Source organism: Nesoenas mayeri, assembly GCF_963082525.1.
Source record: "Nesoenas mayeri genome assembly, chromosome: 6".
NCBI classification, from domain to species: domain Eukaryota; kingdom Metazoa; phylum Chordata; class Aves; order Columbiformes; family Columbidae; genus Nesoenas; species Nesoenas mayeri.
In genome coordinates this window covers 2058725-2071888 of record NC_137545.1, presented here as the reverse complement: position 1 = coordinate 2071888, position 13164 = coordinate 2058725, and the positions used below count along the sequence as shown (strand labels likewise).

Genomic DNA, 13164 nt, shown 5'->3' with positions numbered 1-13164 from the left:
CTCCACACTCCCTCCCAACTTGGTGTCATCACTAAATTTGCTGATGACTTGTTATATTTGTTGAAGGACTTGTTAACAACCTTTCCAAGTGTTTTTAGTGTCATTGACCTAAATTTTATATAAGCCTATCAGAAAAATTAAGGTCATGGAAAAGTAGGAAATTAAATGGAAAAATTTTTAAAAAAACCCTGAATTTTGAAAGTTAAATCAATGATCAAAAGTCAACCTGCAGTTTTATTTATTAATTTGCTCACTGGGATGTTGGGGAAAAACAAACAAAAAACAAAACCCAAAACAACCCCCCTCCTGCCCCCCCCAAAAAAACAACAAAACCCAAACCAAACAAAAATAACCCCCAAACAAACAAACATAAACAAACAACAGCCACATAAAATATTATAAAATAAGGAGGAGTTAAGAAGAGGTGAAACTCATACCCATAATAAATCCTGAGTGTGTCTAGAAGAAACTGCACACCATATTTCTTCCTGAAGACTCTTCTACTGTCTTTGATAATGGTAGAAAGATACTGTATATGCCCTACAATATAAAGTTTTCTATTAGAACCCAGATAAAGGTTTATGTGACGTGAAGGGTACTGTGTCTTTGCACAGTTGCCCAAGTTGCAGAGCTCACCAATTCTGAAGGGGAAGTCCCCGCTGTTCCAGATACTGAAGTCAAAAAGCAAGTGTTGATACATCTGCTGCAAAAGCTGCATGTTCTTTTCTACTGAAACTTGTTCTATCAGCAACTGCACAGCCATCAGTACATTCACATCCATTAAGTTGCTTGGCACCTTTCAAAATAACAGCAGCTGTTAGCATTCAAAATATTCAATCTCCTAACAAACTTCATGTTTTTTCAAGCCAAATTTTGGGATTCTTTGTCTTCTACAGCAATGTCTTCTTCCATTAAAGCAATACAATAAACACAAACCCAGTGTAGTCTGAAGAATCATACAGAGTATCTATAACAAAAAAAGCAGAACAGAAAAAAAAGACAAAACACCAGCTTCTCATGTCTCTCTGTTTTCAGAAACATGAGAAAGAAAAGTATGTACTAAGGGGACCTTTGAAGACCCTCGCATCCTGACCAAACTAAGAACTTTTCCAAGAAATCAGGACCTCATCCCTAACTTCCATTTCTAAGGATGTTTCTCAAACATGGCTTCACCAAGGGGAAGTCGTGCTTGACCAACCTCAGTGACTTTTATGAGGACATAACAAGATGGATGGATGATGGCAGAGCAGTGGACGTGATCTACTTTGACTTGAGGCATTTGACACTGTCTCCCACAGCATCCTCACAGCTGAACTGAGGGAATGCGCTCTGGATGAGCGGGGAGTGAGGTGACTGTGAACTGGCTGAAGGGAAGAAGCCAGAGAGTTGTGGTCAATGGGGCAGAGTCCAGTTGAGGCCTGTATCCAGTGCAGTGCCTCAGGGGCAGTGCTGGGGCCGGTGTTATTCAATATATTCATCAATGATTTGGATGAGGGAATAGAGTGACTGTCAGCAAGTTTGCTGATGACACCAAGCTGGGAGCAGTGGCTGACACGCCAGAGGCTGTGCTGCCATCACAGATCTGGACAGGCTGGAGAGTTGGGCGGGGAAAAATTTAATGAAATATCACAAGGGCAAGTGTAGAGTCTTGAATCTGGGCAGGAACAACCCCAGGTTCCAGTATAATCCTGGGGACAGCAGGATGACCATGAGCCAGCACTGGGCCCTTGTGGCCAGGAAGGCCAATGGGACCTGGGGTGGGTTAGAAGGGGGTGGTCAGTAGGTCAGAGAGGTTCTCCTGCCCCTCTGCTCTGCCCTGGAGAGACCACATCTGGAATATTGTGTCCAGTTGTGGCCCCTCAGTTCCAGCAGGACAGGGAACTGCTGCAGAGAGTCCAGCGCAGCCACCAAGATGCTGCAGGGAGTGGAGCATCTCCCGTGTGAGGAAAGGCTGAGGGAGCTGGGGCTCTGGAGCTGGACAAGAGGACACTGAGGGGTGACCTTATTAATGTTTACAAATATATAAAGGGTGAGTGTCAGGAGGATGGAGTCAGGCTCTTCTCGGTGACAATCAATAGTAGGACAAGGGGTAATGGGTTCAAACTGGAACACAGGAGGTTCCACTTGAATTTGAGAAGAAACTTCTTCCTGGTGAGGGTAACAGAACACTGTTACCAGGATCCAACAGAACACTCCCAGGCTGCCCAGGGAGGTTGTGGAGTCTCCTACTCTGCAGACATTCCAACCCGCCTGGACACCTTCCTGTGTTATCTCATCTGGGTGCTCCTGCTCCGGTGGGGAGATTAGACTGGATGAGCTTTCGAGGTCCCTTCCAACCCCTGACATTCTGTGATTCTGTGATTCAAACGTGCTCACCTTCTGTAACAAGGCTCCTAGGGTGGCAACTCCATGGGAGTGGATGAGATTTTCTTGATTGACATGGTGTCTCTGAATAAAGTGTTTTATCATCAAGATGAAAGTTGCAACAACATTCTCCTCCAGGCGAGCTTCTGCAAAACAGAACAGTAGCCAAAGCCTCATGGTTTATTGTTGGACCACTGCATAAAAGTAGAGGGGAAGAAGTAAAATCAAGAGTTTGTATTCCTCACTATTTCCTGAATGTTTCAACTCTTTTTCTGTTCATTCCCTAGCTGTAGGTTGTATTTACATTTTTCCAGTGCAGTCACAGACATTCCATGCCGCTCCAGAATAAAGTGACCCCAGTCACCCCAGTCCTGACTTCAGTTGCTTTATCCATCTGGCCGTAGGTTACAGACAAACTTCTCTTTCAGTTACAACATTTTACGTATGCTGCAGTTATTCTCCCTCTGGAGTTGCAAAGTGACACTTTCTAGCCATGACAGACATAATATTTTATTTACTTTACTTCATCATCTAATATTTGAAACAAAAAAAATGTGTGTTTTCCTTGCAAGGTCTGATTTCCCAGTGGTTTCTGTTGAGATGAAAGTTCATTCTTAATATTAGGACAGCTTTAAAGAATCTATTCTTAAAGCTTCCTTTTCATTTTCTAGAAAATATAATACTAAAATCTGACAGCGTGTGGAAGAGGTAGGTGTCTGAGCGTTTTCCTAAGAACATAAAAGGTTGGCTAATGGCTAAACAGTACTGTGCTGATGCTGCTAAGTCTTTGTGTGGCTTTTGGACCCAGTGCTTGAGTTGTAGGAAAGCTCTTATTATTGATATTAGTAGGCTTTGCATCAAACATAATTTCTCAAAATAATCAGAACAAACGTTTCAGAACAGCAATTTTAAACCTGCACACTATTACACTAATGTAATAGTAAACTATGAAAAGAAAAAATATGCTATTAAACATAACTATATTTGAAATATGCTAGTAAGTTAATTTTACATAGTGCTGAACTCCTAGTATTCAGCATCCATGTCAGATACCCAGGAACAGAAAGAGCCTTTCAGCTTTGCATACTAAAAAAGCCAGCACATAATCAAACAGCTTTCTGTCACTCACAGAAAGACTCTTTAAATCAATCTGAAAAATCTTTTCAGTTCAGCTGTACTTGCCCACCTGACGCCTTTGTGGATGGCATCACCACCCAGTCTCCCTCTACAGGAGTAAGGAGTTCTGGAGGGAGAGTTTCCCCTTCAGGCTTCACAGGTATCGGCGCACCAAGAAAACTGATCTGCTCCAGCAGTGGAAACAGCACATTTATTCCACCAATACAGTTGATCATATCCTAAATCAAGAGAAAAAGGAGGGAAAACATCAGCAAAAATGAAACCCCCAAAACTATGCAAAAGAAATTTCCTCCAAATAAAAGGAACCTCAGGGTTTTCTCCTCAAGAGGGTGCTAAACGCCACCATGTTTGTTAATGAATGATTCTCCTAAAACCTGTATTCACAACATAGAGCTAGAGATACAAGCACTCCGCACCCTCCCCTCTTCCCACTACTGAGCGAAGAGAACAAACTTCAGCCTTTTCAAACTGTTTGTATCACGGCAAAATCAACTAGCAAGAGTCTGAATTTTCTTAACATTAATCTCCATAAATCAGCATATGCACAGTGTAGGTCCAACAATATTTCCTCAGTAATGAGTTTGCTAGTAGAGTAGATTATTTATTTGTACATACATTTTTCCTTAAAGAAAAAAGAAAGTGGTATTCTAGTGACAAGTTTTCTACACTCAGACTTTGGATTTTATTTTTTCTTAAAGCTAAGAGCCCTTAATCGAAGATTCTGCCTATAAAACAAAAGTGGACGTATTCTACCTAAATTTAAAATAAATAAATCCTTATTTGTGTCACTGTTTCTGGATCAAACTCTGATGCTGCACATAACTTGATTTCCTCCTGCACAGAGCAAGCCTGACTGATTTTTACATTCATATGTGCTAGTGATCAGGGAACAAATAAGCAAACAGGTACATGGTGGTATTTATTAAGCTGGAGTGCGTTTCATGGTTTCCTCCTCTTCTCCATGAAGTAGCAAGTAGAGGCTATTTGCTGTTTTACACAGAAGACATCCAATGGACATATAATACCGTCAGTGGCATGAGACTATGAAATTAACTGCTTTATCAGAAGGACGTAAGGACCTTATGTGTTGGTTAAGAAAACAAAAATCAAGATATAGGACAGTTTTGCTATAACGGAGTGTTTGAGCAGGAAACTACAAGCAGGTTTAGCCAGAAAATGTTAATTCTTAAGCTCCCATACTAATATAACAGTATTGCTGTGATTACAACTGCTAGCAAAAGTTAAACAAAGATGATTTGCATAGCTTGTAAGAATCAGATATCCCAATGTATCCAATAGTAAGGAAAAAGTATTGGTCAATTAGTGTACAGCAGAGACAGAATAAGGTCCAACACTTCAGTGAATATTTGTTGTTTTCTCTGAAATGAGGCTTTTGGACTGTGCCAACCCAAAACCAGAAGTAAACAAGATAACTACATTAACTTCTCTCTTTAAAAAATGCTAGATTCTTGTACTATTTTAACTCCAGACCTTGTCATCTGTAATTCAATAATATTTTTTATATGTCTAACATAGCAGAAGTCCCAAGTGTTAACTTAACCCCACTAATCTTAATCTAATTCAGAGTTTAAGACTGTAAGAAAACCATGACAGAATTCCCTAGAGATGATGAAATGCTTTCAATATGCAACATGCATTGAATAGGTTATGAAGAATAGTCAGCTACCAATATAATTTAATGCATTACCTGTGACATTAAGAGCAGTAGGACTTGTAAGTTCTCAATAAGTGTAATACTACTCCAGCTACAGGATTAACCCATTCATGCCCATTACAAAAAACATGCTGTGTCTGCTAAGTGTCATTTGCAGTATGATAATAACTTCCAACATTCCAGAAGTTAGCTGAACATACACAACTTCCACTACGGATTTACATTGGGTTATGCTTCTTCAGTATGCATTTACCTTGATGTCCCAGTTTACTACTTTGTTTCCAGTTAGTCTTCCATGGAAAAGATTTGCAGACAGGTCAAGACAAATTTGGTTTCTGCAGGCCTGTTAAACAAATGAAGAGGCTGAAACATCATATATGTTATCTTAGATTTGACATTCACAATTGTACAAGACAATTCTGTTCTTTTGCCAGACAAGAGAAAAATCTTTTATCTCTGCTAAAGACTATAGTTTAAGCAAGCTCTTATTGCTCTTTATCTTCCCAAAATAAGCACAGTGTAAAGATGGTATGCTCACGTGTTCTACGAAACAGCAACAGCAAAAAAAATAAAGAGACCATCTAGAACATATTCTGAGATTACTGCACGCTGTGAAATCACAGAGAAGCTATGTATTATTTCATACCTTTGGTGTATAATGAAGAAGAACCTTACTGGGGAGATCTGCTACTTCAGCCTCTTGAGACTTCCATGGAGTTAAACAGTTTGGACCTATTAAAATATAAATATATATATACATCTAAAATGATACATCAAGTATATCTTTATAACATATATATTTAAGAATACCCTGGATATCAATGCAGTTCATTAATTCACAGATTTTATACTACTATGCTTCGTTGCAACACATCGGATATTCTAAACCATACCTAAACTATACAAAGGTTCTTTTTTTTTACATTCAAACAGATCTAATATTTCTCTCTTTACAAATATCTACCTCGTATTTGTCACCAATCTCTGTCATCAAGCCCAAATGTTCAGAAAATTAGTAACCTTCAAGAGAGCTTTTGTTTAGTAATGCAAAATGTTTCCTTTAAATGATGGAAGTGTTTTCATGCTAATCTCTAACAACCCCAAGTCATCATGAAATTTAATACCTTAACACCTTGAACTACAAAACAGAGCTTATCAGAATGTTTCTTAAAAATAACCCCTTAATTATCAATTAATTCTTATGGAAAAATCCCCAAGCGTACGTCACCTGTAAGCAGCCTATCAAAACAAGGGCAATACTTTAAAGAGTCTCAATGGCAAACTCAAGTGTGGGCAAACAGTAGCAAAAATTAAGAACTTAAAAATGAAAATACTACCTCATGTTTATATTTTTGCAGGTCTGTGCATATGACAGATAGATGAGCTTATTGCAAACATAACACTTTAAATAAAAGTAATAAAATATTTATCATTCCATTTTAAGCTTATTTGTTATCAGGTGCTCTCACTCAGGCCAGCTCTGCAATTCTTCTGGATTGTAACTTCTTTATGTGTCTATGTAGAGCTAAGCTCCACGGGGTCTTCTCCATAACTCATCCCTTTTATTCCACAAAAACCAGTACAATCACCACTCACCTGCTAAATACAACGCTTTCACCTGAGGAGGCTGCAGTGCTTCATGAAAGATGATCACTGACCCAAGGTGGCCCTCCAAAGATGTTGGACATCCCCATTCACTGTCCTGAGTCCCTGCTGAGATCATCTTGGTGATGAGCTCTGGTTTTCCAAGCATCCCGCCCCAACTCCCAGCAGAGAGGATGCCCCCGAGCGACGTCCGATGGGGCAGCACAGGGGAGGAAAAAGGTGGATCTGGTATCTGAGATGGAGGAGGAGTAGTTGTTCTTTGGCCAGCAGAACCAATGCAGCAAGACGTGAAAGACTGGAAAGTCACACATGGAAGAAAGAAAACAAAACACATACTGTAAATCTAACCTCTTTTTTCTTTTTGCCGCAGTCGACAAAGTAAATCTAACTAAATAAACCTTACCTGCCATGGTTTTAGCTACCTTGGCGTTTACAGTGCTTATTCTAAAGATGGGCCAAAATCCAGAGTTTTATCTTGCAATGGAAATTACATTTACACTCATTTTTTAAGTGTTATACTGATTTTGCTACGATTATGTCCGATTTAAGTGTTCGGTCAACACATTTAACAAATACCAAATTGGAACTTAAAAAAGACAGAGAATATTCAGCGTTGTAGCCCAGGTTAAATGGTATTTGTTCCACAAAAAAGAATGGACAATGCTTATAAAGAAAACTAAACTGGACATATACTTTGCTGTTTTTTCTTTTTTTAGGCTAAATGAGGACACGTTCAGATGGTTAGATTAACTGTGTGTAAACTGCTTATCCAGCTAACAAAGCAGGCATGAGATTAGGCTATTAAGGGAACATACAGAAAATACAAGTAAAAAACCATTACTGTTGAAAACAACAGGGAATATTCCTCATTAAGTACAGTCACATGAATCCTGAGGGCAGATGTGTGGTTTGTTACAATTACCCATCATAAATTATGTCAGTATTCTCAGGTAACTATGTTGGGGAAAACCCCACAATCTAATCATGGTAATCTGTTATTTCATTTTTAAACTGAGATGACTAAACAAGCAACAATGAATGGTTATATTCCAAATTGATACCCTGGACACTGTCCAAAGTTGAACGGCAGTTTATTATCAGTAGGCTAAGCTATCTTAAGCTCTTACACAATTTCCAAAATGAAAAAAGCCAACTATGTTCTCAGTGTTCCACGAGAGCACGTCGGGACAGGGCATGACTCAGAAGCTGAACTTACTTCATTCATGGCAGGGAATCGAAGTGGGGCAGAGACCTTCTGCTGCCCGTTGACGTAGATGTACACGAGGCTCTGACCAAAGGGCCTCTTGCCAGGCATGTGAACAATAGTTACGTTGTGCTGGTTAAGCAACATAAAGTAAGGAGGTCATTATTAAAAAGCAGTGAGATGACTGTATGGTACTATTCAACTTCAGCTCTGCTAATCTGGTGAGGAAATCACTTAAGAGAATAAATCCAAAACAACAACAAGATAAGACCACCTGTCAGCTGCTTCCATTTTAAAGTAGTTTACATGCAAAAAGGTTTTTGAAGGGAGAGAGATACAGCTCTTTCACATTAGTGCTTAAGTATGGGAGTAGAAAAAGGCAAGGAAGAAACAAAGTAGCACATTTTATCAAATTACATAGCACCGCAGCCACCTATGCTTGTTATAATTTAATAAAAAAGAATTCTGCATGTTAAAAAGATCTCTAAGCACAATGCTGTCACCAGCTTATCAATAACAAATAGCTAATAACATAGCCATAACTTAGCTCAATCAATCACTAAACTACATGGAAATTGCTTGCATTATTAGATATTAGGTCTGTTCTTATGCAATGAATTATTTAAATACAATAAAATAGACCATTTGTAAAACAACCAAAAAAAAAAGGACTTTGACTTCTGAGCTATCAGCACTATCCTGAACAAAGAGGTTTTCAGTATCAAATCTTACCCAGAGAGAATCAAAAAAACAATGGTCAGGCAGCATCACTGTTGCATATTCCCTCTTTGTGCAAACTGCAACCACCAGTACCCCAGAGCATGTAATAAATGCTTCAAACCCCATGCCACTTCCTGTGAAAAAGCTAAAGAAAAACACAACAAAACACACAATCAAGTACTTACTTCATCAACACTACTAGAAATCACCTAATAGTACATTCAGTAAGGAGCAAACCAACTTGAGTCGTTGTCACTGGTCCAATATCTACTACTTGACTGGCTCCTACTATTATTCCAGAAAAAACAAGACGAAGAAGTGCCTCATAGGAGGGACCCCAAGGCACAGGACATGCAGGCTAAAAGGTGATCCACAAAGCTCGCAGAGCAGCTTGTAGCATCCATCTTTTACTTGAGAACATAACCCTGGTCCCAACAAATAATGCTTCAGTTTGACCCACACAGCTCAAGCTGGTTCTGCTGCAAAGTCCTGCCCGCTGCAGACTCTGGAAGCTACAATATTGTAATAAACAGACTGGCCTGCAACCTCTGCTGCTTTCTATCAGTGAAATTGTGTCTGACAGCCCCTGGTAGAGCTGCCAATATTGAGAAACCTTCCAATTTTTAAGCACTTGAGTACAAAAACTATATATACATTTTGAACAGCTATCAAAACCTGCTACACACCCTTAGGCACCACTATTCCAAGTGGGTGCTTTAACTACTGCACTATCAAATATCTGCATCTATCAATAAAAACCACACATACACACACAGAGCACGTGAATATTACAGGCAACCTCAACAGATATAAGCTATCTTACAGTTAAACACTGTAAAACATACCAGCTAGATCAAAATTTAATTATTTAGATTTAGTTCTGTGTTTAGCATTTCAAGCTGAAACTGGAATATTTAAACATTTCCTTTTAAAATTATTATTCATTTCAATGCACTACTGTTCTAGATTCCCAAAACTAGAATGATGTCTTCAAAATTGTACATAAAATGACAGAAAAGCAGTCAGCTATTGGTATAATAGCATCGCATGGAAATCCAATCACAGCTTTTTTACTTTGCAGGGCAATTCCACTGCAATTTTCTAGAACTACAGTCTACTTCAGAACTGCAGTGGGACTCTGCTACCCAAACACACAGGGCAGCCATGCAAATCCAAGGGGTCTCCACCTGCCTCTGTGGTTACTGATAAGCAGAAGTAACACTCTAAGACACAGGGGGTTTGAAAATACCAATTCTGTTACGACTAGAATTGCATTCTTCAACATTTCCCTTGAAACTGCTGTGCAGTAAAATGGACTGAAGGGAGCAAAAGACTCTTCAGCTGGTATTCTCCCCTTCTGCATTTTGTTTGCTGCTGAAGGCTAGTACCTAGAAAGAGAAATTATACTGAGAACCATCTGTGTCAATGACTGCTACTTAAGCAAATGAGGGTGTCCTTTTGTTGCACTCTAATATAGGAAACGCACTTCATTACCTTTACAGGACACAATGGGAAGGCTGCTCTCTTTTGGAGTGTGGGTTTTTTAGCTCTTTTTTTTTTTCTGGTTGAGCTATGAACCTTAATACAATTTGGAGTTGAAACATTACAAACTGAGAAACTACAAGCTTGTTTCTGTAACACAGCCTTGCTCTGGTGACAGATGACACTGCTCCTTTTCACAAACCAAGCGCCACATATCGCATTCTATGAAGATAAACAGGAGTACCACATGTCATAGGGAACCATATGCCACAGGGAAGAGCTGACCCAGATTCGTGCTGTTCAAGCAGTTATATTAACTATACCTATAGAGTTGCTTCCTCTTGCCACTTTTGCTGGTCATGCTGGGGTCCACCCGGTCCTGGTCAAGGCAGAGCCAAGCGTTGAAAGAAAACGCAGAGCCTGGCCACTTATGAATTGATGGAACAGCAATTCCGGCCATGCTGTGGTTCAGGTTGAAGTACTGCAAGGCACTGGCCATGCCCTGCTTCCGCGCCATCGCCAGAATGGCTCGCATGGTTGGAACAACGTAAGGGTGAGCTTGTTTTGGTTCCTCAGTCCTCAGGAGCCGTATGAGTTGAAGCAGTTCTTCTGAGCCCATTGACTGGCTCCCCAAAGAGCCCAGAAGGGCAATCAAGTTCTCTGCGCAAGTACAATGGAGCGCTGAGTGGGAATTTAGCGTCTCAATGATCCGGATGACCATGTTCGCATTGACACACGTGGCGCGACTCTGTCTGTTAATACAGCAGATTAGCCTCAACCAATTTGAGATGAAAATCTGCAGGTCGTGTGATTCTAGTTCTGGAAGCCACTGGATAAGCAGCAATAAGGGCTGGACGTTACTAATGCCAAGCATCCCAACAGCCATGTGGTCACCTTCAACAGCCTGAAAACCAGCAGAGAACTCAGACATGAAATACAATAAAATAGAGCCAGAGGACGAAAGCTTGAAAAGATGTAAGCGTTTTAGCATTCAAAGCAAGCACGTCTCACCATATTCATGAGCTCTTCCAGCAATTCTCGTGAGGGCTGACCCAGCGACTTTAGTACCTCATATATGTGTGCATAACCAATCCTCTCCTTGAAGACCTCCTGAGGATAAAAATCTCAGTCTCACTAACAAATAAAACGGACACAAATTGCTCATCTACTGCAGCAGGTTCTAATTTAATACAATACTAGATACAAAATAATTAGAATGCAAGAAAGACGTTTACAGGCTAGCAGTCTCTTTTTGATCATGTCCACTTTGTGATGGCCAGCATGTCGCAGATGAGAAGGATCTCACTGCAGCATGCAGATAAACAAGTAAAAGATCAAAGTTATATTTTAATAATTACCTATAACATAATTCCTTTGCTATAAGCAAAATGTTAATTCTATCACAAAATACTAACAGCTTTATTTTTCTCATGCAAACTACACCATGAAATGATTACATTGAGAATTAGAAGTATTCAGACATTAATTTTCGAGTGAAAGGTTTTCCTAGACCAGCTTGATTAAAAACTACCCATTCTAAACACTTCAAACATTAGAAAGCGTTCTAAGGAAGTTTTCCTAAAAGCTAATTCCACCCCACAGGTTCTTGGGGCAAGTAACCATGGAATTCCTTTACACAGGTTCCAACTGCCATTAACGCTCTGACCTTCTAGTTCTGATAGAAAGATGGGTCAATGTCCAGCCTTTGGACACAAATAAAGGGATAAGGGATGTTAACCAGCTATTCCAATCTGGCAGGAACGTATGACCATAATCCGCACACCTTCATTAGCAAGGTTCATCAAGATACGGTGATAAAAACACTAACTGGGAACAAGATCAAGAAGCCTCCTGCAAGCAGACCTCTCATAGATACTGTTACCTTAGCAGCTGGAGACTTGTGCATGACTGCAGTGAGGGCTTGAATGGTTGACACTGCCAAGCGGTCCAGGTGGCCCTGAAACACCTGAAAGCAGCAGGTACAGAAGTTATATACAAATGCACAAAGAGAGTTCAGCTCCAAAATCTATACGGTGCCCTCCTGCCAGGAGGGAAACCAAGAGCTCGCTAACATGCTTCCAAAATCATCTTCCCAGTAGTCAAGATTTCATAAGCCCCAGGTCTACACAGAAGTACATAACAATAGACAACCAGGCACACACTTCGAGAGAAGAGAGGCATTTACAACACACATCACTCTTCAAATATTCTTACGGACAAACAAGTTTTCCTCATGCGGCTAATGGACAACCTCAAGAGGGAGGGAGGAAAACAAACTAGGAAACCCCTTGCAGCATGTGTGTGTGTGTGCTGCTGGACAACCAGGCACCGCCAGCTCAAATAAAGCGTCGTCTTTTCCTTCTGAGTCCCTACACACCAGTGCAGCGCACACACACAAATTAGAAGAGAGAAGGCACACCAGCACAGCAAGGGGGCTGCCTCACCCCTGCCCTCATCGCATTGACTACGATCTCTTTTTCCAATTTAACTTATCTTTTGAGGGTTTTTTCTATCATTCTTGTTCATATTGATATTTTCATGGTGGTTTTAAGGACAATAATGTCAGAGCACTGTTTCACATCCATCAGTAAATCTAATTAGCCAAACTGGGCAAACAAAATCTGTTTCATCATCTCTGAAATATATGCGTACCAGACATATTTTGAAAACGAAGTATCAAGAATTGAAGACCGTGTTAGATGTGAAGAAACATTTACATGTGGCTAGAGTGTCACCCTGCGTTTCTAAAAAAGCCAAAGCTATTCGTTAGAATCACAGTTTGTAGATTACTATACCTTGTAATTAGCATTTCTTTACATTTTTAATTAGAACAAATCATTCTACTATAAAATTAATACAACAACAATTTGCACTTGAAACTTTCCACAATATTTGGGGAAAATTAAAGCAACAGGCTATTCCTACCTCCCTGATTCAGCCTGTCCATTGTTTTGTGAACATCTGTTCTTGATGACAA

At 39.9% G+C, this 13164-nt stretch overlaps 1 protein-coding gene across 1 annotated transcript in view; it reads right to left on the bottom strand.

Annotated features, from left to right (window-relative positions):
- Window positions 1-13164, bottom strand: part of LOC308041609 (neurobeachin-like protein 1) — a 77484-nt gene that overhangs the window by 33001 nt on the left and 31319 nt on the right. The window contains exons 12-23 of the mRNA XM_080346400.1: window positions 12070-12153; window positions 11199-11297; window positions 10511-11091; window positions 8718-8850; window positions 7998-8117; window positions 6773-7076; window positions 5823-5908; window positions 5430-5519; window positions 3551-3719; window positions 2377-2510; window positions 637-796; window positions 438-540 (exon numbers count right to left, since the gene is read on the bottom strand). Of these exons, the coding sequence (XP_080202526.1) occupies window positions 438-540; window positions 637-796; window positions 2377-2510; window positions 3551-3719; window positions 5430-5519; window positions 5823-5908; window positions 6773-7076; window positions 7998-8117; window positions 8718-8850; window positions 10511-11091; window positions 11199-11297; window positions 12070-12153 (2063 nt within the window). The remainder of the gene's footprint in view (window positions 1-437; window positions 541-636; window positions 797-2376; window positions 2511-3550; window positions 3720-5429; window positions 5520-5822; window positions 5909-6772; window positions 7077-7997; window positions 8118-8717; window positions 8851-10510; window positions 11092-11198; window positions 11298-12069; window positions 12154-13164) is intronic.